Below are 26,193 nucleotides of genomic sequence, written 5' to 3' on the forward strand. Positions count from 1 at the left end.
CCTGCATTCTCGGGAGTGGGTGGGGCTGGCTCTGGGCAGGGGCGGTGGGGAGTGCCCGCTGGGATCCTAGGCTTGGCACACTCACCTCCGCAGCAGGTCCCTTCTCTCTACTCAGAGCCGGGTTCAGAATCCGCATTCTGCCATTTCCCAGGGCTCTGTTTCTCCAGCTCCGCCCCGCCTCCACTGAACGGCCCCTCCAAGGAAGACATGACCCAAACGCCCCTATCAGGAGTCAACAAGTAGCCAGTTGAGGGCTCCCGATTCTAACCCCGAAACGTTCAGAAATGCCGTCGTGCGTTTCATACACCAGCTCCGCCAGTCTCCTGTGTATATGGCTGGATAACTAGGTAGGAACAGTCTTCCCCCTACACACCCCGAGTTTTCTCTTCCCTCTCCTTAAAAGAGCTCGTGCCTCCCCCAGCCCACTATGCCACATGCTTCTCCAATGGGAGCCTCTGCCGCCCCCTCCCCCCAGTCCCTGCCGATCCCCTGCCTCTTGGTCTGGGCAGGGCTCCATCTCTGCCCTGCTGGGCCTCTCAGGGTTGGTCAGTGTCTCTTCTCTCTCTGAATTAACTTGACATAACCAGACAGATGGAAATGATAAAATTAGAACATAGCTTTCCTTTGGGGACATCCCACAAACACTGTAGAGTTTTCCAGACAAAAGCAACAGAGTGGATAACATTGGGGGGGTTGTCGGCTATTCAGAATTCAGAGATGGTTGCAAGGAAGTAGTAAATAAAGGCCAATATGGGAGGAAAGAAAACCTGTAAATTAGAAGGCTGTTGGCGTTGCACGGTTCAATTTGGCCTTTTGCTATTGTAATCAGCTTAAGTTGAAGATGACTCCTGTCTAAGTGGAAACACAGGCCGTTGTTTTCGCCCTGATTCCAAATTTCAGGGAGCTCTGCCTTGGGAGAGGAGGACTCCGCAGTGCTCTTGGCAGGTTCTGGTTCTCAGCAGGAGAAGGGAAGGCCAGGCCCGGGGGCCCGGCTGGCGGCGGGCGGGACGGTGGGCGAGGGGCGGGTGCGGAGCGGGTGGGCCCCTGGCAGTGGCTCGGGCACGGGCTTCCGGCGGCTGCGGGGCAGTTGTGGGTTGCCCGCGGACGGATGCGGAAGTGCCAACGGCGCTAGTACTGGAAAAGAATGACCTGCGAGAGGAGGGAGGGGGAGGGGGCTGAGCTGGGGGCCTGACACCCCCGCCCTGGCCCCCTGCAGCCCCGCCCCCCCCAGAGGTCCTCTGAAGGCATGGAGAATGAGGGTGGCTCGGGGCCCAGATCTGGGTTCCAATCCTAGCTCTGTCACTCGCGGCGAGACCCTGGGCAACTCACTGCCCCTCTCTGAGCCCGTTTCCTCATCTGTATAACGGGGATGACAAAACCTCTCTCTCAGAATGGGGAGGGTTCAGTAAGACACAAGGGCAGCAGCACATGTCTACTGGGCACTGCGCCCTGCTCCTGGCGCCGTGTAACGTGCCTTCCTGATGTTATGTAACAGAAGACTCAACCCCATGGGCGCATCCCGCCATTGTCTCCATTTCACAGGGAGGGCACTGAGGGGGGCAAGAGAGGGGCAAGTCAGGAAGCTCACGATCACACAGCTAGGCAGAGGTGGCCCTGGGTCCCGCAACACAGTCCTGGCCCCAGACCAAGCTCTCTTTGTTGTAACGCGTCGCTTCTGTGAGGCCATGGGGACAGTAGTCATCAACACTCACTACACATCAGGCAGCGGGCCAAGCCCTTCACGCACTTCATCATCACCAAGCCAAAAGGCGGCCAGGTGCCTGACACACAGTGGGCGATCAGGAACTGTCTGCCCCTTTCCCTCTCCCTCTTCCACCTAAAGCACCTGGCTGACTTCTCATTGCCACCAACAAGGCCAGTTCCCCTGAAGTTCAGGTCAAGGATTGCTGGCTGGCTAGTCAATGGGAGGTGCCTTTTCACAGTAACGTGTCAGGAGGCGCTTTCAAGGGGTCCAGGGACATCCAGTAGGCATGGCCATATGGCCGTTCCATTTTCTGATCAAGAACGTTCCAGATCAGTCACTATGAGGAGGAGCTGGAGGAAAGCAATGGTGATGATCTCCATAAGCATAATGGAAATAACCAACATCTATGGGGCACTTTCCGCGTACCATGCACTATGCCAAAGCCTTCACCTACATTATTGCATCTACTCTCAGCAACAACCTTAGGTGGCAGCAACAATAATTCTCCCCATTTTGTGGGTGTGGGAATGGAGGCTGAGAGAAGCTAATTGTGTTCCCAGGTCTCACAGTGAGAGGGCGGCAGAGCTGGGATTCAGAGGCTGGCTGACTCCAGAGCTCACACCGCACTGGCTCATCCCAGTGAGCTCTTCTCTGACCTCTGGGATGCCTGGCTTTGGGCTCTTATTAAGAGAAGCTGTCTCAAGAGGGATAACTCTGGTAAGACCCTACCTTCTGTGGGCCTCAGTCTCTCCATCTGATCAATGACAGCATGGCTCTGATTTCTAAGAGCTTTCCAAGCTCCGAAATTGTGGAATCGGGGGACATGACCAAGAAGAAGCACGGTTCTGGAAACTTTCAGGAGTGTGTGGCCAAATGACGATGTGGCAGAGGCAGGGGATGCGCCAGGCAAATGCTCAGAACACTGTCCTCCTCGCTGGGCCAGCGCTGATCTTGAGTGGGTTCAGGGGCCTGCCCCAGGGCCTACTGAGTCTCCTCACAGCCCTGGAGGCATTCGGAAGAAAGTCCATGCAGTCTTGCCCTGATCACACATAACCAGGTCTTGTGGGTTTGGCAAGAGACGGACAGAAAAGGTCCCCGGGAGCTGGCAGGAAGGACTGATAGGGAGAGGGTGGGAGGTCACGAAGGAGGGAGAGACATTTTTTTTTCCAGAGCTGCTGGATGTGAAGTTGGGGACAAGGCCCAGCAGGAGAAAACTCTGGCTCAGCAGCCAAACCCAGGGGCCAGAAACCTTGTACAGCAAGAGCTGCCAGACCCGAGACTGGCTCATCCTTCAGACTGAACCAGACATAACCACAAGCTTAGCTGAGTAACCAGGAGACAAGGGCTTGGCTCCAAGTGCTGAGCCCAACCCTAAACATTTCCAAGGCTCCCCTCTCTGCTCTCCTCTGGGCCTGGTTCAGGCCCTTCATTATGTGACCCCTGTCACCTCCTTGGGCTTCCACCACACTAAACATCCCTCGGTCCCTCAGACCCAGGCTCTTCCATGCCTCTGTACCTTTGCACATGCTCTTTTCTTGACATGGAATACCCTTCTTCCCATTCCCTGCTTCTCCCTTACAGCTCATCACTTCTTCTGGGTCCTCAAGGGCCATGTTCATCCGTCACCTCAACTGCCCTGTCACCCTGCTCGCCTCCTGCTCTAAGCCACATCCTTCTTGAGGACAGGGACTGTGCCAGCTCGCCTCTGCAGTCCCTGTGCCAGGGCTGACGGGACAAGTGCCCTCTCGCAGGAGAGTGGCAGCTTTGAGGCCAGTAGTCCTAGGATCGAGGCCAGCTCTACCCACACTCACTGTGTGATGCTGGTGAGCTCCTGCCCCGAGCCCAGGTTTCTGCAGGCGTGAAACGGAATCAGTCAGAATCATCCCCCCAGCGAGGCTGTGATGGGTGAGGTCAGAGAGAGCACTGTGTAAAGTGCTGCACAAGAGGAAGTGATGACTGACCTGTACGGACTTCAGAGTCCAACAGACTCGAGGCATCCCTGCACGCCACCCTTCTGAGCCTCAGTTTCCTTATTTTCACCACAAGGATGGCCATCCCCACACCCACAAAGTGCTTGGAAGGCATCAATCAGACAAGGTCCGTGACGCACCTGCCGTGAATGGAGTCGCTGAAGCAACAGCAGCTCTTGCTGCGAGCAGGACAATCTTGGCGGGTGTTCATGGGGCGCGCTCACCCACCACCAGTTCTGTGGGATTTTGTATTACACGCTACCATTTATTTATAAATCCATCTGTCCAGCTAGGCTGTCTGCACTACAGACCTGCCCCATGGTGCCCAGCACAGAGCCTGGCACACAGCAGGTGCTCAGTCAGGAGGCAGAGTAAGTGGAGGTGTCCTGGAGGAGCGCCCCCCACCCTCCGCCTCCCCAGCAGACTCTCTAGGGGTGTGGCTGGGGAACCTGCTTCTTTATAAGCTTCCCAGCTGATTCTGAGGCACGCCAAGATGGTGCTCTGCTGGCCTGGAAGGTGTCTGGAGATCCTTCCAGCTGGAAGGCACTGGCTCAGTGTTCCTGGCCCACCACACCTGCTGACTCCTGGGGCTCCCTGCCTCCCTGAGGACTGCTACTACGATGTTTCTAAAAGAGGCCTCCATTCAATAAAACCAGAAAAATAAAATAAAATACAATAGGGGCGCCTGGCTGGCTCAGTCAGTGGAGCGTGCAACTCTTGACCTTGGGGTTGTGAGTTCGAGCCCCATGTTGGGTACAGATATTACTTAAAAAAATAAAATCTTGGGGCACCTGGGTGGCTCACTCAGTTAAGCAATGGACTTCGGCTCAGGTCATGATCTCACGGTTCGTGGGTTCGAGCCCCACACCTGTGCTGTCAGCAAAGAGCCTGGAGCCTGCTTTGGATTCTGTGTCTCCCTCTCTCTCTGCCCTTCCCCCCTCAAAAATAAATAAACATTTTTTTTAATTAGAAAAATAAAATCTTTAGGGGCACCTGAGTGGCTCAGTCAGTTGAGCATCCCACTTGGGTTCAGGTCATGATCTTACGGTTCGTGGGTTCGAGCCCCACATCAGGCTCTGCACTGACAGCACAGAGCCTGCTTTACATTCTCTGTCTCCCTCTCTCTCTGCCCCTTCCCCACTCATGTGCGCGTTCTCTCTCTCAAAAATAAATAAAATAAAATAAAATAAACGTAATAAAAATAAAAATAAAATCTTTAAAACTAAATCAATAAAACAAGAGGCCTCCAGGGCCTCCCCCCCGTCCCCAGGACAGAGTCCAGACTCCCCCACTGACAGCCCTGAGCTCCCCACCTCTCACTGTCCCTCCCAAGCCTGGGTGCCAGCAATGTTGAACTGCTCAGGGTTCCCCGAGAGCCATGGTGGCTCATGCTTTCTCTGATGAACTCTGATTCAGTCTTCGGGCCTGGGGGCAGATAGTGCCTCCCTCCGGAAAGTCCTCCTTGTGTTTCTCCTGAGCTGTGCCCCCGCTCTCCAGCTCCCTGGCCTCCCCCATCAGTTTGATTACACTGTGTGTGCTTCCCTTCCAGGCTGTGACCCCCTCAGAGCAAGAACCATGCTTTTTCCTCATCTCTATGCTCCTGGCAACTGACTCGGGGCTACTGGGCAAAGTCAGTGCACAGCAAATGTCAGCTGAATAAATGAGGAAGTGTATAGGTTCCCATCCGGGCTCTGGGACCTGGAGCAAGCTGGGCCTCAATTTCTCCACTCCTAAAACGAGGGGTTGTCCTAGGACAGAGGCTTGCAAGGCTCACTGACAGGTGTCTTGCCACTGAGAGGGAGATGGGGTTTCTACCCACTCTGTGGTTTCACCCAGAGCAGCTCTATCCACTTTCATCTGTGTTATAGGTTATGGAAAAAAAAAATTTTTTTAAGTGTGAGGTGCTTAAAAACAAAGCTTTCAAACCACTGGCTGGGGGATACCTAAGCACCCTTCTGGATATTCAGTCCTGATGCTTGAGATAACCAGAGATCCCAATTACACAAAGAAGGCCCTGCCAGTTGACCAAGGTCACCCCCGGCCTGCTATTCCAGGCCTCCCCCAAGATAAGGGTATCCACTCCTAACAGACAGGGACAAAAAGGAGGAAGGAGGAAGAACGGGTATCAGGGTGGGATGCAGGGTGGTGTGTGACACAAGCCTTTCCTGAAACCACAAGATTTGAGCCAAGTAACTAAATTCACAAATCTGAAAAAAAGAAGGCCACTTATTGGTGGGGGGCTACGAGGAGGCCTCTGGAGGGGCTGTGCACATAGAATATGCCGCTCAAGTGACCACCTTGGGGGCCTGGTGGGGGCTGGAGTATGCTAGGCAGAGAGGATCTACCACAGAGCAGCATGGGGCCTACCTGAGACCCATCCCTGGCAGGAAGGCTCTCACCCACCACACCCAACCTGGCTCCATTTACCTTCTCACCCCGGTTGGAGAGCGGCCCATCCATATCGGCTTTGAGGTGGACGGGGGGTGCGGTGTAAGGCAGCCGGCAGTGCACCTGCCCGCACTGTACCTGACCTGTGGACAAAAGGATGCCTTGGAACCCATCCTGCAGCCTCTGTGCAGGATACCCGTGTGCCCCGTGCTCAGCAGGATGGAGTCCTGGGGCCAGTTTCACTTTGGCCACTTACCAGCTGTGTTGGCCCTGGGCAAAACTTCAACAGAGGGTTATGAAAATCCCTATAATCTATAAAGTGCTATGTGATAACTGCCCAGCTCACTGATAAACACTCCTAAATGGATATGTATTTAACATCTATATGCAAGGCTGTACCCCATTATTAAGATCCTCCCTTGGTGCCTTATACCTTCTTACCTGCCAGGTGTCACTCAGGCTTTACCTGTGTCCCTCCCAGAGGACCCTGCACTTGTACATCACCTTCTTAATGATGGTGTCCCTGATCACCCTGTTTATAACTGTACTCACCTCTTTGTGAGTCCTCCCTGTCCTCTCTGTCCTCCTTCCCAGCTTTGTTTCTCCTCCTTAGCACTTACCATCACCTGACTTACTGTAGATATCTATTGTTTACTTGGCATTATCTGTCTTTGCCAACTAGAATGCAAGGCCTAATAAGGGCAGGAATTTTTGTCTGACTCGAGAATTTTCCAGACTCTAGATCCTGATAGATTTCCAGTACCTAGAATGAGGCATGACACCTAGTAGGTCCGACACCTAGTAGGTACTCTTTGAATATTTCTGGCATGAATCTCTGTACCTTATTCCAACACCTAAAACTGTGGGGGGAAAGTCCATCCTCAGATCTGACCCGAATCTCTCATGTTTCAGTGCTTTACCACTATGTGGAGAAGTCCATGGCCTCTCTCTTCCCTACACTTCTTCCTCTTTGGTCATAGGGGGGAAAAGCCCTGTACAGAGACTTAACAATCAATATGTAACTTAGGACAAGTCACCGTGCCTTTCTGAGTCACAGTTCCCTCATCTGTAGAATAAGGCAGTTGTATGAGATTGGGGATTCTTAACCTGGGGTATTCTAGGAGTCCTGCGATCACATGGAAAACGACATGTGTACGTGCATCTTTCTGGGGTCCGATTCCAAAGCTTTTTATCAGATTCCAAGCTCTAAGACCCCAGGAGACTCAGAATTGTGTAACTTTAGTTAACAGCAGAGCAAACTGCTGAGGTTGTCCTTCAGCCATGCAAGAGGGAGCAGGTCCAAACACTCTCAACACTTCCTGCCCCAAGCTGGGTTCCACCTCAAGGGGAAGAGGAAAGGGGACCTCAGCCCTTTCTCTGAGCGTCAAAGACATATCTAGGCTTGATTGGCAAAGTATGTGGGGAGTTCTAGCAGGACTCTGAAGGCCACGGCCCCACTCCCAAGAGGGTCACCTAGGTCCATTACCAACCCCATGGCAAGGGCTAGCTGGTAGCCCAAGCTCCTGGTATCTAGAGAGTCCTGGGTCCTTGGCACCTTTAACAGATGAACTAGATGTTCAATGGGCTCTGTGCAGCTTGAACATAAGTCATCGTTTAGAAAAGAAAGGAAGAAAAGTCCCTCCTACAGAGCAGGTGGCTCAGAAATGGAACAGCGCAAACGGACATGGTTTCCAGCAGGCTGCCTGGTGCGGTAGGCAGGAATCTGCACTTCCAGCTGTGCCAGCCAGAGCCACCACCACCATTACAAGAGCGGTTAATAGTTACCCAGCATCTACTGAATGCTGGAGACTTGAAGTCAGTGATCTCATCTGATGCTCACACACTGCTCTGAGATAAGGATTCTTATTGTCCTCGTTTTTACAGATGAGGACATTGATATTCAGGGAAGCTACCAAGCTTGCCTGATGTCACACAGCTAGTAAGTGGCAAGGATGGCATTAGAAGCCTGACAGTCTCACCCCAAAGCCCACAATCAACCATTAAGGAACACTGCTCCCGTTCACTTACGTGGACCCTTGGTTTTCTCATCTGCACAATGAGACAGTGATGTCTGATGTTTACAAACACGCTTAGTATAGTGTCTGGCACATGGCCGGGGCTCAGTAAACAGCAGGGCTCTCTCTGACCCCTCCTTCCCTTTCCATTTTACTTGGAGCCAGAGAAGGGAGGATTCATGTTTGTGGGTATGTTGTGGCCACTTCTATTTTTCTGGTCACACCCAGCTTTGAGGAAACAAACAAGCTCAACGGGAATGGAAATCTGTAATAAGCACCTGCTCCCTAGCAGATTCACTGAATGTTCATCCCCCAGAAATCCACAAGGCTACTCCCTCTCTCCTCCAGGTCCCTGCTCAAAGGTCACTCCACCTTGGCCCGCTCCATCATTCCCATGGCATCCAGTCCCACTGACATGCCAGCCCTCTCTCCTTTATTAGTTGATTGTCTCTCTACCCATGTCCCACTCCAGAACGTGAGCCCCCGGAGCACAGAGTTGGTCTGTTATGTTCTCCACTGTATCCCAGTGCTTAGCACGGAAAAGTATTTACTGAACACATCAATGGATTCTCACAACCCTGTGAGGTAGGCATTGTTAATGTCCCAGCTTACAGATGAGGATTCTGAGGTTCAAGGAGGGTAGGTAGGTGGGGATACTCCCACCACACGGGCCTTCTTCTGCAACCCCAAACACACCCATGCCACAATGCTTTCCGGACTAAGGCCTGCTTGCATTCATCTCCTCTGCTGCCCTGCACTCCTGCCTCCCCTCTCCTGGTGCCTCACTAATTCCTATCCATCCTTCCACTCTCAGCTTGCTGAGAGGCGTCATCTCCACACATTCCTATATTCCTATATTCCAGCACTTTTCCTATAGCAATCATCACAATTAAAACCATGCCCTCATCTGTCTGGTTATCGTGCCGTGTTATCTCTCCCACGACAGTGCAGGTCCCACCAGAGCAAGCACTTTACCCATCTTGTTCTCTCCCTAGCCCCTGGGCCCTCGCACACAGTGGGTACTTGGAAGGTGTTTTTTGAATGGCGGAATGGGTTTTCTCTATGAAGGGTCCCGTCTCACTAAGGCGGAGACTGGGAACTTAGCCCCTCTCCCCAAACCCTAGGTCTGAGGGACCACAGAGCCCACGTCTTCACCCACCAGGCTCCGCAAGGCCTTCACCCACCACGCCTCCACCTCCCGCGCGCGCTCCTCCGTGACCCCTCGCCCGCAGGCTAGGCGGTCTAGCTGTGACGGTCACTTACTCTCAATGTAGCCGTGCAGGGTGACCATGCGCGCCCGCTCGGGGCTGCTGAACGGGGAGTAGTGGATGTCTTCGGACAGGGCGGAAGGGAGGCGGGACGGCGGCGCCCCGGAGGGCGGCACGGGATGCTGCGGTGTGTGCTTTTTATGACGCGCCCGGCAGTTTTGAAACCACACCTGGAACGACAGCCTCAGCAGCCTCAGCCTCGCGGAAAAGGGTCGGACACACCGCCGGGAGACCCCAGGCGGGACTGCCTCGTTGCCTCCTGGGTAAGGGCGGCCACGTGCGCCCGGGCCTACGGCTCGGCTGGAGACCAGCTACGCGCTGGAGAGCCCGCCCCCGGCCCCCTAGGCCCCGCCCCAGACCCGAAGGTCCCGCCCTCCCTCGGCCCCACCTGGATGACCCTCCTGCTGAGGCCCGTCATGTCCGCAAGCTTCTGCAGCGTCTGTGCGTCGGGGTTGTTGTCCTGCGCGAACTGCGCCTGCATAACCTGACGGGAGCAAAAGGGGCAGTGAGACAGGGACGCGCGGAGGTCTCCCAGACTGCGGCCCAATCAGAGGCTCCGGCCCGGAGGCCACGCCCCAGACAGCTACGGCCCCTCCCCGTCACCCGCGGGTCCGGGCAGAGGGGGCGGAGCCAGAGGGCCTCTAGGCCCCGCCCACGTCTACGCCCCACCCACAGCCCCGGCCACTCGCGGCGGGCCCGGGTACCTGCAACTGCTCAGCGGTGAAGGATGTCCGCGCGCGCTTGGCCGGCTTGGGCTGACTGTCCTGTTCCGAGGGCACTGCCCCCTCCAGCGTGAGGCCGTTCCCTGGGGGTGACAGAAGTGGCTGACCACGCGTCCCCATCTCTTCTAGTGGCATCCTGGAAAGGACGGGGGTGGGGGCAGCTGGTCCCTGGAAGGGTCAGGAGCGGAGTTGGCTGGGAGCGGGGATCCCAGAGTCCTAGTCCCTGAGCTCTGTCTTTAGGTAAGGGGCTTTCATTTCTGAGCGTCTACTCAGTACCAGACACTGCTCCTTCGGTGTGCCTTTTGGGTCTGTCTCACAGCCCCATTTTACAGCAGAGGAAAGAAACTAAAGCTCAAAGAGAAGAAAACCCCTGACCAAGACCTTTCGCCTAGTGGTTGACCCTAGCGCCCCAAGGGGACTCCCTCTTAGCTAAACTGGGGAAACCAAAAGCCAGTGGAGGTTAAGATGCAAGCAGGTTACAGAACTGCGGTTCTAATTTTGTAAAAATGTATGGAAGCAGAAAAGTTGAAAGGATATACGCCAAGGTGCTAGCAGTGGTTACTTCTGAAGAGTGCAATTATGGCTCTAGTTTCAATATTTCTGTAAGTTTTGAGGTTGTAACAACAATCACATGTCACTTTATTTCTCCAAGGTTTAATTTCGTTAACTGGAGCATATGTTAGCCATTCTCTTTCCACTTCTATTACTTTTACAATCACACTAAACATAGTCCCCCATTTTATTTTTAATACCTCATTTTTTCTAGGTAATACATGCTCCTTCTCAAAAACTCAGAAAATTCAGGTAAGCACAAAGAAGAAAATAAAAATCACCAGTAATTCCAGCACTAGTCACACAACTAGCTGTAATTTTTTTTAATTAGGAAGAAGACTATGTTGGGGGGAAAAAACAAACAAACATGCCACCATAAATACATGGGGGGAAATCTGGGAAGATATATACTAAAGATATGAGAGGTGGTGACATTTAGAGTGATCTTTATTTTCTTCTTTTTGCTTAACCATCTTTTCTAAATTTTCTATGATGGACGGGTGTGTTTAAAAGAAAACCAGTAACCAAAACTGAGGGTTGCTCAGTAAAGGAGATCTGAGGCCCCAAGCCTTCATGGTAGGAGTCTGGGGTCAGCCTAGATGTGAGAGTTAGCGTTGTAACTGGCCAGGCTGTGGGTAAGGGTGGCCCTGATAGGTCCAGATGTGGAAGAAGCCTGGGGTCACTGATGGGCCATGGTATGGGGGGAGCCCTGATTCCTGAGATTCCATCCCAGCGCCACTGCTGACTTGCCCACCACTGCGGGTAATTTCATACAACCCCAGCCTCATTTGCTTCCCACCTAGGCCCACTTAGTCCTGATCCTGGCAGGAGAAAGTGATAGCCTTGGTGTGGCCATGGTTTGGAACATTCTGGGGATTCCTGACTAGTCCCCAGGCTAGAAATTGAGGCAGGGTGGTCCACACACCTCCCAAGAGGCCCTGAGGGTGGGACAGACACTTTGTGGTATTAATGTCCCTTAGGAGAACAGGCAGGACAAGGATTGCTGTGCCATCTTTTAGATGGGAAAGTGAAACTTACAGGGGCAGCCACCTCCCAGCAGTCTCCCTTGCTTAATGAGGCCTGATTAAGCGGTCCCTGGAGCTCAGGAATGGAGTAGTATGGGATGGTGGTTAAAAGCCTGGGCTTTGGAGTTAAAACAGACCTTCTAGGATGCAACCTTTGGCAAATCACATACTGAAGATAACCTCTGCCTATTTCCTCATCTGTAAAATGGGGACACATCAGCTACTTCCTAAGGTTTTTTATAAGGATCACACAAAATAGTCCACATTACAGAGAAGCTAGCAGCTTCCAAAGACCCAGACAGGAAAGTCATGGAAAGGGTCCCTGACTGCCTTCAGCCCAGCCTCCATTCCCCACCCCCCCACCCCTTTCTAACCATTTGTGACTCGGTCCTTAGAATTCCTGGAAGATGTGAACCCTGTCTGCAGGCCTATGTGTCTTGAGGAGACACAGTATTGGAGCCAGAAGAGATTTAGGAATCTTTCTAGTTGACCCATCTCTCTTGCACAGATGGGGAGACTGAGGCCCAGATAAGAAAGGAAACTTCACATATCAGTACAGCATGCCAGCAGCCAAACTGGTGCTCAGGTCTCCAGACTCAAAGGCCTTTTCCCTCACAGTGTAGGCTGAACCCCGCCCCCCAAACCTCTGGCTTGGAGCTGCTGGCATGGGAGTTGGGAGAACAGAGTTGCATCATCTCTCTAGGACTGGCCCATGCCCAGTTCCAGGCAGCCTGAAGGGATTAGCCCTCAGGCCAACCAGAACTGTCTAAAGGTGGAGTAGGCTGCCCCATTGTGAGAATCAGCTCTAGGGTTCATTGGGTGCTTCCTGCCTTTACAACACATGGGCTCATCTGTCTTTGAGAAGGTGTCTTATCATTGGCTCCATTTTACAGATGAGGAAACAGTTGCAGAGACAGACTACCACTGCAGGCTCTCAAGCAATGGTGGGCCAAGAGCGCATGCGCCGTGCACGGCCCCACGCCCACTCAGTCTCCAGGCAATAAAGGAAGCGCCTGCTCCCAGAGGAGTGTGGTCAGTTCCTGGGGAGCTGGGCTGAGGTGGGAGAGGGCGGGGCACAGAGGTGTGGCAGGGTGCTGGGTGGGGCGGGTTGGGTACCGTTCTCGGCGGCCCTCTTGAGGTTCTCGATCATGGTGTCGTAGTGGATGCGGCACAGCACCTTCTCTTCGACCAGACCAAACTCCTCGCCCGTGGACAGCTGGCGCTTGCACGAAAAGCAAGCGAAGCAGGCCAGATGGTAGGCGTTGCCGCGTGCCCGCCGCACCCAGTCGCTGGCATAGATCTGTCGGCCGCACCGTGCACACTTGGTCCCAAATCGGCTGCGGGACACCGGGGCAGGAAAGGGGGTGGCGAAGCTCAGACAGGCTACCCCTTCCACCTCCCAGTGGCCCGCTGGCACCCTGTCTCCTGGCCTCCCTCACTCACAAATTTCCCTTTGCCTGGATCTGCCCCCTACCCCACCCCCCTGCAGACACCAGCTTACTCTGAAGGTGAGCTGGTGGGTGGTTTTATTTTCTTCTTAGTGCTTTTCTGAGTTTTCCAAACTTTCTACAATGACTCCTTATATTTATATATAACTAATCTGTTCACTCAAATATATCATGAGTGTTAGGGAAAATGTAATAATATAATAACGGGCAAAATTTTGAGCACTAACCACGTGCCCAGCAAGATTCTAAGTGTTTTATGTTGCGTATCCCAACTAATCTTCATTTTGCTGATGAGGAAACTGGGGACCAGAGAGGTAAAGTAAGTTGCATAAGGTCACACAGCTTGCAAGGCTAGAAACCCACGATGAATAAACCGTACCCCAGCTGTAGAGATGCTCAGGGTTTCTTGGAAGCATAGACAGATATGCACTTACGGGCTTTGTGCCCTTGGGAAAATTATTTAACCCCTCTGAGTGCTCACTTTCCTTGCCCTGAGCTGAACTAGGTGACAACAGCAATGACTACCACTTAGTACTTAGTACTTTGAGTCTAAGTACTATTTGAGTCTAAGTCTATTAAGTACCCAGCCAGTCCCTGGCTCTGGAGCCCCATGGCATTCTAACAGTAAATGTTAAAAAGACAAAAAAAAAGTGGGGGGGGGAGGGGCAGATCGAATGCTTCCTCCCCCTTAAGCCTTCCTTGTTGGGCCTTTTCCCCATCTTCTCCCACCTCGAGGTGCAGCTATTTGGGTATGACTCCCTTCACCACCAGACTGCGAGCCCCTCCAAGAAGAAGCAGGAGTCTGGTTTATCCTGTCCCAGAAGTCAGCCCAAGGCCTGACCCCTGAGCACCTGGGAAGGTTTGTTCCTTAAGTGGATGACTCATCCTTTGACCCTGTCCCAGCCCTTTAGGCCTCGGTTTCCTCTGCTGCACACTCTTTCAGGGGATGATGTTACCACTCATCCAGCCCCCCAAGCTTAGAAACCTAAATCATTCACTCCTCCCTTTCCTCAACACTACATCTAACGGATCATCAGGCATTGTTGGTTCTTTTTCCTAAGTATCTTTGGGATCCATTTCGTCTCCAGTCCCACAGCTGCCCTCCTAGGCCAGTATCTGCCCTGATCTCCCTGCTTCCAGCACCACCCCTGCCAACCATTCCTCCGCACAGTGGCCACAGAGAAGTTTCCAGCACGCACAGTGCATCCTACCCTGCCCTGCTTAAAATCCTTTGCTGATTCTTCTCTACCTCAGGATCTGGTCCAAGAGCCTTGGCATTTACAAAGCCCAGAAGACCATAGCCTCTTAGACTCATCTCCTCCCTAACTTTCCCCACCCCACACCCAAACAGGAGTCCCAGGCAGCCACAATGGAAGGTCAGTGCCAGGTCTCTATGGCCCCCTCTGAAGCAGTTTCCCGGCCCAGGTCTTTGCACAGACTTTGTGCTCTTCACACACCCCCTCCCTGCAGAGCCCTCCAGTCCCAGCACCGGGCTGTCAACATTGGTCCAGCAGGGTTGTAAATGTCAGGTTCTCCGGTTCTCCCTCCCACCCCCTGCAATCCTAGGAGAGAACCAAGAAGATTTGCCCTGTGTCCCCAGGGCCCGCACACTTGCACCCGGAGGAGCATTGGGAAATGCTTGTGACTGTGGGGAGAAAACAGCCCGGCAAATGCACTCTGGTTACAGCCTCGCCTGTCTTGCCGAATGCAAGCAACTGTCAATTGAATAAACGATCTTGGGTTGAACTGAAAGAGGGAGCGCGGAGGCCTCCGCCAGCCCGGCTCCCAGACGTAACTCTAACGCCACTGTCTCTGACCAGGACCGCAGGAGGACCCTGTCCCTGGCAGCGCGGTTTGCTCAGCTAAGGCTGCACTGTGCGCCTTTGCTGGGTCAACCGCCCCCTAAACTGAGGCGGCTCCCGACCTTGGAAACTCGGCTTCCCCAGGGACAGCCTAGTACAGCCCGCGGTTTCTTTCCCAATCCCTCAGTAAAGGGGAGAGGAAACCGCTTAGCCCACCCCTGCCTACTCTCGCCGCGGGGCGGACTGGGGGTTCCGCTGCCTGACTCGTTGTACACGGATTAGGAGCACTTTCCGGCCCTGGAGAGGAGGGAGAAGCCAGCAGCATGCAGAGCCATGAAAGCGATTCAGGGACCCAGGGCGCAAGGTCTTCATTGCACACCCTCGACTTGGTGCAACCGCGTGAGGTGGAGACTCTAGCACCCGCTTTGCACACGTGGAATGGGAGGTTCAGAGCCGACAAGTGACTTGCCCAAGACCACAAAGAGCGTGGGGCGAGGGTCGAGGTCCGCTCTGAGGTGCAAAAGGAACCTAGACCGTGCTGAAGCAGCAGGGCGGGAGATGGTAGGGACTGGATCCCAGTTGTATTAACTGGAAAGGGACCTGGTCTTACCCCCGTCGCGTCCCTACTCCCAGCCACCGGTCCCAGAAAGTCCCGCGCGTAGGGCCTGAGGCCCAGCGGGCTCGGGAAGGCAGAGAGTGCGTTCCCAGGGAGAGGGGAGAGCCGGGGAAGGGAAGGTCCCCGGCCTTCAGACTCCAGGTGAGAGCGGAGTCTGCGTTTCCAGCCTGTGGTTTCCGTGCGCCCCCGCCCCGTGAGCTGCGCCAGAGTCTCCGACCCCGGGTCCCCGCGCTAGGCTGTACGGGATTCCTCGTCCTCCGCCAGAGATGGGTCCACGACACCCCGCACACCCCTGATCTCCCGGCTCCCCAAGTCCGCAACGCCCGGGAGCGGTCAGCGCCTACACTGTGCACTGCTTACTCCGAGGAGAACGCCGCGAGTGATCTCTCAGCAACTTTCTCACCCTCCACATGTCACCCCAAACGACAAGAGCTGTCCCCAGCCCTAGGATCTGCCCGCGCTCGCCGTGGCTCCGCCCAGTCAACGAAATCACCTTTGCGAAGGATCCTTGGGTGGGGGTGGGGGTGGGGTCATTATGCAGTTTTGGGTGCGTTGCGGGCCGCTCCCGAAACGTATCCTCCACCCAGGGCAGGGGTCAGTGGCAGAAACAAGGGGGCACGAGGAGGCTTACGGATCGAGGCTCTGACAAACCGATTGACTCCTCCCCAGGCGGGCAGCGAGGCCCGAGCCGCGGGATTCCGGAAGCAGCGAAATTGGCGGCGAGACAACGAAACTTCAAGAATGGGGTGCTCGGGAGCTGCGAAGGGAGCGCCAAAGGGATTAGGGGGCGCGGCTACCGCCCCTCCACCCCCAGCCTTGTGCGCGCGCCTCCCTGGGTCCCGGCGCGCACCGCGGGGTAAAGGCTCCAAGGACTGAGGCGCTCGGCGCATGGACGCTTCGCATCCTGGCAACTGCCGAAAGGAGTGGGGTGGGCATCGCGCGTCTCCTTGCCCTCTCTCCCCTGAGGAGGGACCAGAGACGTCTGGGTACTCGCGGTTGTGCAGAGGGAGCTGTGCGCCCTTGGCCAGGGCAAACTCGCTCTTCTGGCCTACTTTCTCTGGATACCCAGAGGTGCTCAGTCATTATTTGCTGGGTGAATGAGCCTCAAACGAAAGAGCCTTTCCCCCGTATTAAGCTACCCGAAGCTGAACCGAAGCTCGAGTGGGAAGGCCAATGTTAGTTATAAAGCTGGTGAGCCGGTGGGGAAACTCAAACCAGAATTCAATTATTTTACGTTCAGGACACTCACTTGCTGGCCGTGGGGAGAATCTAAGAGGCAAACAAGGTGGATTGGAGGTGGAGCCCTTCCTATCCCCTCTGCTCCTTCCCTTCTAGGCAAACTCTTAGGAGAAGAAGCCAGAAAAAACAGAACCAGCAATTACGAGGTTAAAACGCCCCGCGCCTCGGAGGTCCCGGCCCTAGGCCCCTCCCCAGAACTCCTCTCTCCGCTCCCCCAACATCTGTCCCCCAACAGCTGGCGGCCGCTGGGCCGCTCTCTGCCGCGGTGGGGGGCCGCTTCCCAGCTATAAGCCTCCCTGGGGACCCTCGCTCTGGGGGAGGGGGTGGGTTTCTCCCGCAGGAGCCCGCGGTTGGAGCTTGGGCTCTAGGAGGAAGGCCAGAGAAAGCTGAGGGCTTGCCCTAAGTCACATGGGCCAAGCCAGGGACAGGAACTTCAACCGGCTGCCCGCGCCCAGCCCAGGACACTCTCTGAACCCCACCCGTATCAACGCCAGGAGCAGTAGTTAACCCTTTATTCCCCACTCAAATGGGCAGGAGGCAAGGGGGCCAGGAACCATGGTGACCTGATCCTGACAAAGTTGATCTAGTCACAGCCCCTGAGGAAGTCACTCCTGTCCTAGTCCTCCCAGGGCCCATCCAGGGAGAGTCACACACCAGAGCCGGTGCTCCCTGTGGAAGCCAACGGAACTGGGCTTAGGGCTTAGGGCCAGGAGAGAGGGGTCTTTGCCACTCCACCGGCCACATGTTGTAGGGAGAGCTACTGCTGACATATCTCCCCTATAAAAGACCAGTACAGAATGTTTAGACACAGGGATGGTGGTGTCCACAGCCATGGGGCTTACCCAGGCTCTGCCACTTACTAGCTGCATGGCCTCACCTCTCAGACCCTCAGTTTCCCCTCCTCTAAGGTGGGGATGATGAGACTATGGTAATTACCGGGTGGATTTGAGGATTCACTGGGATAAAGCATGCAATGAGTTAACAATTCCTGGCTGGAGCAGAGTTCTATACATTCTGGCGAGCAGTATCCTCACCCCTGCCCAGCCCCTCTTACCCCCTCTCACTGTGTGACCCTGGGCTCCACTTTCCTCTCTCCCCAGGACATCAGTCTCCCCAGCCATGCAATGGGCATGATGCTTCAGGAAGCTGTAGATCAGTCCATGCCCTGTTCGGCAGGCAGCAGAGGCAGGTGTGTGTGTTGGGGGGTGGGGGGGTCAGAGGTAGAGACAGCTGTCTGAGGATGTGGTTGCTGAGGGCAGTGGAGATATGAATGGCCCAGGAAGGAATGCTATTTTTCCCTCAGGCCTTTTCTTCACTTCTTGGAAGGAAATAGAAAGAAAACGGTCTTAACCAAAAAAGTGAAGAAATTAAAAGCAATATCGTATTTCCCTGGTGGTAATTTCTTTTTTTCTGCTAGGGCTCAGGGAGCGAGGGTTACTGGGAATCTGATTGAGGCCAGAAGGGCTGCTGAGGTCCCTCTTTAGAGAGAGAGTTGGAGAAACTGAGGCAGGAGGGCTAGCAGTCTTGCTAAGGGCATCCTCTGTGCTCTGCAGTCTCCTTCCCCGGTGAGTTTGGAGAGCTTTCCTAACTTCTGATTTCCTGAGCCACCAACACCAGGCTCTGCCAAGGGAGACTATGGGGGGGGGGTGAAAAGAAGGGGCAAGATGAGGGATAGAAAAGCAGAGAAACCTTCCCCTAAGGGATAAGACCAGAGATTAGAGGACCATGGAAGCCCCCTTGTGCCCCCTCCATGAGGTCTTGGCCACTTCCTCCCTCCCTCTGTCCCATTGAGAGATCTGGTCTCTCTTTGGGCAGAATGCTCCAGACCCTATCCCACCAGACCCTTGACCTTGGGTTTCTGGAGGCAGAGGGCTAGGGAAACTCAGTGCATGGCCTCTTCCTGAGCCCCAGCTCTTGAGGAAGAGGTCTGCCTCCCACGCCACCCCAGGAAAAACTCTCTTGCAGCAGCCACCCTGAGCCTGGGCTGCTGCTGAGAGCAGACAATAGTCCGTGCCTGGCGCTCCACGGCTTTTTCTTTCCTTTTTTGTGGGTTTTGTTATTTTTGTTACAGGTGGCACTGTCGGGGATGGGTTACGCCTGCCGGGAGACTTGGCTGGGATAGAAATGATCAGGAGAGCCCCAATTCTTCCCGCATCCCAAGGAATGTGAGCTTTTATCCCGTCCATTCTCTTACCTCAAAATCTGTTTTAGTTTTGCTTTGGGGGGCTCTTGTCACTGGAAAAGGATTAACGCTCAGAACCTGCAACCTAGAAAAGGCCTGGCCCCATCCTTCCAGACAAGCCCTGCTCCCCCAACCACCAGAGGAAATGCTATCAGGGGACTGTGGCCAGCACCCACTCTGCCAGTGGTGCCAATGGTGACAATCCAGGCATCCGTAGCACCTGCCATTTAGGGAGGCGCTACGGAGCCTTTCTCCCTGCACTGGCCTCCTTGGCAGTTCAGACAGACAATCCTGGAAGTTGGACACTGAGGGCAGAGAGATGTAGTTACTTGACCAAGGTCACACAGTGATTGTTGACCTAGCAGACCCCACTTACTGCCCATACTCGCAATAGCTACACATCCCACCACTGCAGTGGGAAGGGGGACTCCGGAGCCAGTGGAGGCTCTGAACAGCAGAGTCAGGACCTGAATTTTGACTCTTCCTTGAAGGCCTAGTAAAGCACAGTGTCCCAGAAGACTCGGTCCATCCTGGGCACGAGCTGAGGCTGGAGAAACAGCGGGGAAGTGTGGGCAAGTGGTCATGAAGCTGCCAGGTCCACCATCACCGGGAGGGCCCGGAGAGGAACCTAGCCCTGCCTTACTCTGCAGGAGGAGGCTGAGATACCATCCTGCTGGGTGCCCCGGGCGGGAGCCCTGTCCCTGGCCAGCTGAGGAGCCCCATGAGCCCTAAAACAGCAACTGGCTTGGCTTTTGGTTTCTTATTTGGTTTTTTTTTTGGGTTTTTTTTTTTTTTTGGCTTTGTTTTTAACCAAACGGAGTCAGGCACAGAGCAGGGATGTGGCAAGACAGGGACTCTAACCTTCATTTCCTGCCCAGCCAGCCAGCAGTCGGATGGGACAGTGCAGAAAGACACCATGCTCCTGTTACATTACCACACAAGGATAACCCCCTCTGACGCACACGTGTGGCGGTCCACATCCACACACCCACGTTCACATCACACCCTTGGCTCCTCAATGCCAGGGTTAAGGCCTTAAGCAGGAATGCTCCCTCAGAGAAGGGGAAGGGGGGGCAGGAATGATGAGATTTCGGAATTCTTGCCTTGTCACCTCTGCGTCCCTGTACAGATGTAATCGTGTCTTGACTACCTGGCGCGCGCGTGCACACACACATACACACACACACACACCACGCGAAGTCCCAACATTCACACAGAGACACACACTCCTGACACACATTTAAACTAAAAGACAAAAATGGTCATAAAGCAGTACACACACTGTCCTCATACCCCTGACCTTGCTCAGTGATGCATTCCTCCTGCGGCACTGCACAGATCCGGACAACAGAGAGACACAATATGCTCCTTGCATGCTGAGTCCCAGGCCACCTGGGCGAGCTCCCCTCTCCCAACGCACACCTCAGCTGCAACAATCTTTCACAAAAGGAAGAGTCCACTTCTGAAATCATGCTTCCTATGCTTTTCCCAGAGTACTCCAGCCCCAAACGCTGCAAACTTCACCCTAGACTCAAGATCTCTTTCCAGGTGCCAAGGAGACTCAGAACCAGAGGCAAGGAGGCAAGAATTACCGCCCCCCCCCCACCACCACCACTTTCCTTGACTCTCAGGGCCAGGGGTCTTTCTAGGAAGACTGAAGCCATGACCTCCGCAGAGACAAGGATGGGAGGGATGTCTGCGGGTTAGGTAGCGGTTATAGGGGAACAGCTTTCACCACTTCCTGACAAAGCCCTTGGGGACAGGCATCCCTCCCAGGAAACAGTCCCATTCCACTCTCCCCACTCCATAGGCCTAGTGGCCCCGCCTCAGGTTAGGTTCACGCTTCCCGGAGGGATCACACCGGAGGCGGAGGCAGCTGTGCCCCTGACCTCGCTGTGACCTCGACCCCATGACCAGGTCAGGCCTGAGCGCGCGGTTACCAGCCGGGGCTGAGATGAGGCGGCGGGGCGAGAGCTGCCCAGTCGCGGCTCTGCAGCTCTGAGGGCCCAGCCCAGGGTAATCCCACTCGCGGCCCTGACTGCTGTGCCCGACAACCCTGACCTTCCCGGCGGCTCAGAGTCAGAGCCCAGACCCGCAGAGGCTGAAGCCCCGACCGAAACGACGACGGAGCTGAGACTGAAACAGGCGCCTGGGACCCGGGCAGGATCCCAGACTGGAAATGCGACACTCGAACGACGCCAGGGTCTGAGTTGAGGCGGAGCCGGAGACAGAGGTTGGGGCTTAGGAAGAGGCGCTTGGATATGAGAGCCGGGAGGCTAGTGCTTGGGGCCCCCGACCAAGACCCAGACCCACAGCGAAGCCAAGGGCAAAGCCGGAGCGGGAGTCGGGAGCCCGGCTCAGGGTCCGGCCCCGGAGAGATGCCGGCGCGGCTGGAGTCGGAGCGGGAGTTGGAACCCAGAGCCGAAGCGCACTGTAGGGGCAGCCAGATCGCGTCTGGGATCGGAGCGGGTCGGAGCCAGAGACCAGGACGTCAGAGCTGGACCGCGGCGCTTGAGGTCGGAACCGGAGCCAGACACTCTGCAAGACCCGAGACGGAGCCAGAGACGCGACCCAAAGCGAGTGGGCCGCAGGAACCGGAGGCGGGTCGCGGGCCCGGACCTGTGCCTGCACCGGCGCGCGGCCTGGAGCTCCTCTTTTGGGGCGCTGAGAGCGGGCCGGCTGAGCCCCCGCGGCGCGCAGGGCGTGCACTCGGGATCGGGGCTCCGGAGCCAGAGACCAAGCGCTGCCAAAGGGTCCTCCGTGCGCGCCAGGGGCCTGCCTCCGGCGACACTGCTGGCCCAGCGGCGGCAGCCTACCTGAAGTAGTCCATCTTGCAGAAGATTTCCTTGTTCTTGATGTAGCAGCTGTTCTGCTGCCTCAGAGACGTGCGACAAACGGAGCACTCGAGGCACCGCACGTGCCAGATGAGGTTGTTGACCTGGGGAGGGGGCGGAGGTGGGGGCCGGCTCAGCGCGGGCCTCTTTTCACGCCCGGCCCCAGCCTCCCCGGCCCCGTTTGCTGAGATGGTCGCTGAAGGTCTGAAGGTGCGGAGGCTGCCCTACTTTCCTTCTGTAACAAGGAAGCTTAGGAAGGTAGACATACACTCTTCCCATTTTTCAGACGGAAACCCGAGGGAGCAGAGAGACTCTAAGATTTGCCCAAAGCCGCACACTCAGGCAGCGGCTGAACCAGGATTAGGAATTTAGTGGACCTGGCACCGGCGCCGCTTCCGTGCAGTCCTCGGGACTGCAACCCACACCCCGCCAACACACACGCAACACCCCGCTCCTGGCTCACCTTGAGCAGATACCGGTCCAGGATCTCGAGGCCGCAGCTGGAGCAGATGTTCTTGCCGGCGGACGGCACGGAGGAAGCGGCAGAAGGCGGTGAGCAGACAGATGGCGTGCTAGGTGTACAAGGGGAGGCCCGACCCTCGTCCTTGTCTAGAGCGCCTGCCAAGGCCTCGGCGTCCGACTGAGCCTGCAGTCGGGGAGAGAGGGAGAACCCCACGCTGAGCAGAGCGCCCAGCCGAGTGAGTGCCCGAGGCTGCCGCCGCCTCGGAGACAAATCCGGGGCCCCAGCGCATCAGTCGACAACGAAATTCTCCCGAGTCGCCGCGCTATGGGCTACAGGATAGGAATGGAAGGGCCTATTGGAGAGGAAGGGACGGCCCCAACTTTCAACCCGCGCGTCCTGGGTGCTGGGGACGGTCAAAGTCAACACTTCCGGCCGGAAAACCGAGGCTCGGAGAGGGGCGGCGCCCTCCCGCAGTCCCCCCGCGCTTGGGCAGCGGCTTCGGGGCCGGAAAGCCGGTCAAGGTCCCCAGGGCGGGACAGCCGGGGGACCGGGGATCGAAGGCAGGGCCGAGCGAACTCACCATGGCTGGCGGCGCGGTCCCTTCAAGGCAGCGGGTGGTCGCTTTGCAGCCGGACCCTGGCTGGGCCATCACCTGGGGGAGGGGGAGGGAACTCAGGCGGCGGCGGCTGCACAACTGGCTCCGCGCAGCCTGAGCCCAGCGCCTCCCCGCGCCTGTTATATAAACCGGCGCGGAACAATGAGTCTTAACTTTGTAGTGGGCATTTAAAGCCCTTCCCCACAAAAGCGGTGTCTCTCTAATGAAGCAATTTGAATTTGGATTGGATTTTTTCCCTCTCTCTCCCCCTCTCCCTGCACTTAACCCGTGGCTCTTGAAGTAATCGCTTAGTTCCCTTGCAATCCAAGCCTCTGAGGGGGAAAAAAAACACGCGCACACACACAAACTACCTGCAATTAGAAATTGTCGTGAATGCCCAAGATAAGAGGTAGCCAGAGTGTCAATTCCAACTGTCAATCAGTGAGATCCATCAGGCCGCCCAAAGAATTGCAAATTTGATTTTTTAATGGTAGTAATTAAAAATCGAATTTTTTCTCTCTCCACCCACCCCCCTTTCCTCGCTCCCTTCTCCTCCTCTCGACACAAAATGCAAAAAGGAGAAAAGAGAGAAAGAAAGAAAATAAAAAGGAGATGTGGGGGTGGGGGGGGGGAGGCGTTTGAGGAAAATAAAACCCGGAGCGCTGGGAGCATCAGCCCTCCAGCCCAGCGCGCGCTTCGAAATTGATGCGGCGATATTGACACGAATTCAGGCGCCTTTGGAGGGCCAGTCGGAGGGAAACCCGGAGCAAAACGGGGGCGAGATTCGCGGGGGGTGGGGGGGAATGGAACCAAAAAGAGAAAACAGAGGCGTCCAAGAAGAGGAAAAAGCACCCTCCAGCCCCTCGGCGCGCCCGGGACCGGCCCCGCGTCGGGATTCTCAGCGTTGCGCCAGCACAACCCCCGGCGCATCGGCGCTATCAGCGCCTATTCAGACGGACAATACCCGCCTCGCCTCCTCTTGATTCGCCTGTGTCTTTGCTAAATCGCTTTTTGAGAAATTCCTCCAACATTTGCATAATGTGTTCCCGCTTTCCGCGACCCCCCCCCCTCCGCGCTCGCGCGCGCTCACACACTCACAGACACACACTCACAGGCGCACCCCCGAACCCCTCCTCCCCGCGGCCGCCCGCCGCCCGGCCCCTGCCGGACCGTGGCCCGGGCCGCTCACCCACTCGCTCGCTCGCTCACCTGGTCGGTGGCGGGGCCGCCCTCGGCCGGCAGCCGGCAGCCCTCGGGCAGCGCCGGGGCGGCGTTCTCATGCTTCCAGTACATGGGCCGGGGAGCGGCGGGCTCGGCGGGCACGAAGCGCGGAGGGCCGCGCGGAGAGGGGCCACGGCAGCAGCGGGAGCAGAGGCTGAAGCAGGAGCTGGAGGAGAGCGGAGGCGCCGGCCCCGCCGCCCCGGGCCCGGCCCCAGCCCCCGCCCCCGGCCCGCGCGCAGCCCCGGCCTCCCCGGCTGCCGCCGCCGCTGCCTCGGAAGAAGGTCCCGACAAACTTGGAGAGGCCCCCGCCTCCTCCTCCTCCTCCTCCTCCTCCTCCTCCTCCTCCTCCTCCTCCCCCTCCTGGTCGTCCTCCTCCTCCTCTCCCTCCTCCTCGTCCTCCTCCCCCTCCAGCTGCGGCGACGGCCGCCCTGCCGCTGGAGCCCCGCTCGGTTCAAGATGAGTCATGCGTGACCAATCCCCTCCCCGCCAAGGCAGAGCGAGACACACACAGCGAGGCAGCGACCCAGAGACACACACACACAGACATATAGACACACAGAGCCTCAGAACTGCTGACAGAGACTCAGACAGCTGACATACAAAGGCATCAGAACCCCCACTTCCACTCAGCTCTCACTGCCGCCCCTCCCGCAGGGGGCACCCACAGCCCTCAGGCACAGCCCCACTCACTGGTACCAAAAGGACCCATGGTCACACCTTGGACTGTAGATGGATTCCATCTACAGTCGCACGTTATACTCTGTTCACGCAGTCACCCTCCTGTACGTTTGTGGACATACTGATGGAAATGATTACCTGTTCACATCATTTACGGGAGCACAAGGCATCCACACATACACACACACCTGCACAAATGCCTCGCTCCGTAACAACCAGAGTGTACTGGTTCCTAAGGACTGAATGGGATTGGGCTGGGTGGGGGCTGGTGGGGGGTTGATTCCCTGAATTCTCCTGGGAGGGATTGCCTGGGATATCCCCTTGCCCTTCGGGATTTGTTGAGCCATCCGGTCTAATGCTCACCTCACCTTCTGTAGGGTTCTACGGAGAGTCAGAGAGATGGGGAAGGCGGGGGGGGGGGGGGTGGGCAGGCACGTGGCTAGGAGACAGAGCCCCTAAACACACACATACACAAACCCTCAGACTCCAGGACAGAGCCTTACACACACTAACACTCTACAATATACACATACAAGTGGACACTCACAGCCTCCAACCCCCTTCTCTACACAAGCTTAGCCTAGAGAGACACATGTAAATATGCATCATTCTTGGAAAGAAAATGCACACTCAGACTTAGATCCGACCCTATAGACAGTGCAACACCCCACCTCCAAGCCATCACGCGTTCCATCACACCCCTAATTGCCCTCATTTACAAATGTGCACCCCACACAACTGTTTTTACACCTACATAGCTCCAAACCCGTGTAAAACCTCCTGTCCTTTACTCAGACACCCACAGATACACACATCCCTACAGCTGGTGAGATAACCAATAACCATTTATAGGCAGAAACAGCGTATATAACTCTGCAGACACAGGATTCCCAATAGTTTCAGCCTCAGTCATGCACACACATAGGCACAAATGGCAGGCAATGTCATACTAAAGACCCACACCTGTATCCCTGAAAGATACAAATACGGTTTCTTTACAGACACCAAGATACACAGAATCAGCCCCAGCCCCAGCCAATGGCACCTCCCACCCCCTCCTAGTCATTTATTACTCTCAGGCACAGAAATTCAGAGTGAAAAGTTTCCCTCTGAACCCTCCTCTTTTATACAAAGAGCACCATGGCAATGTGCAAGCTAGTGAGGTTTGTCATATACACACATGTGTACACGCATACACGTGTACTCTCAGGCATCCACATAATGTCAGATGAACAACTTCCTCTCTCTCAGTTACCTTTTGGTTTATTATCTTTTTGAGTAATAAACTCAGCTACTATGTTATTCTCTTCAGCCCTTGCAGCAACCCCACAAGGAGATTGTTATTATACTTATTTTTTTTTTATTTTTTAACGTTTATTTTATTTTTGAGACAGGGAGAGACGGCATGAACGGGGGAGGGTCAGAGAGAGAGGGGAGACACAGAATCTGAAACAGGCTCCAGGCTCTGAG

At 55.6% G+C, this 26,193-nt stretch overlaps 1 protein-coding gene across 1 annotated transcript; it reads right to left on the reverse strand.

The window, feature by feature from the left end:
• Positions 1-1,015: 1,015 nt before the first annotated feature.
• LHX6 (LIM homeobox 6) lies at positions 1,016-24,199 on the reverse strand. The gene is made up of 10 exons (XM_030294028.1): positions 24,034-24,199; positions 22,810-22,881; positions 22,230-22,412; positions 21,749-21,870; positions 12,762-12,982; positions 10,051-10,151; positions 9,735-9,830; positions 9,342-9,516; positions 6,103-6,206; positions 1,016-1,149 (listed from the first exon to the last, which is right to left on the reverse strand). The coding sequence occupies exons 1-10, from the start codon at positions 24,115-24,117 to the stop codon at positions 1,129-1,131; spliced, it is 1,179 nt and encodes a 392-aa protein (XP_030149888.1). The 5' UTR covers positions 24,118-24,199; the 3' UTR covers positions 1,016-1,128.
• Positions 24,200-26,193: the final 1,994 nt, after the last annotated feature.

The sequence above is a fragment of the Lynx canadensis genome, chromosome D4, assembly GCF_007474595.2.
Source record: "Lynx canadensis isolate LIC74 chromosome D4, mLynCan4.pri.v2, whole genome shotgun sequence".
In the NCBI taxonomy this organism is placed as follows: domain Eukaryota; kingdom Metazoa; phylum Chordata; class Mammalia; order Carnivora; family Felidae; genus Lynx; species Lynx canadensis.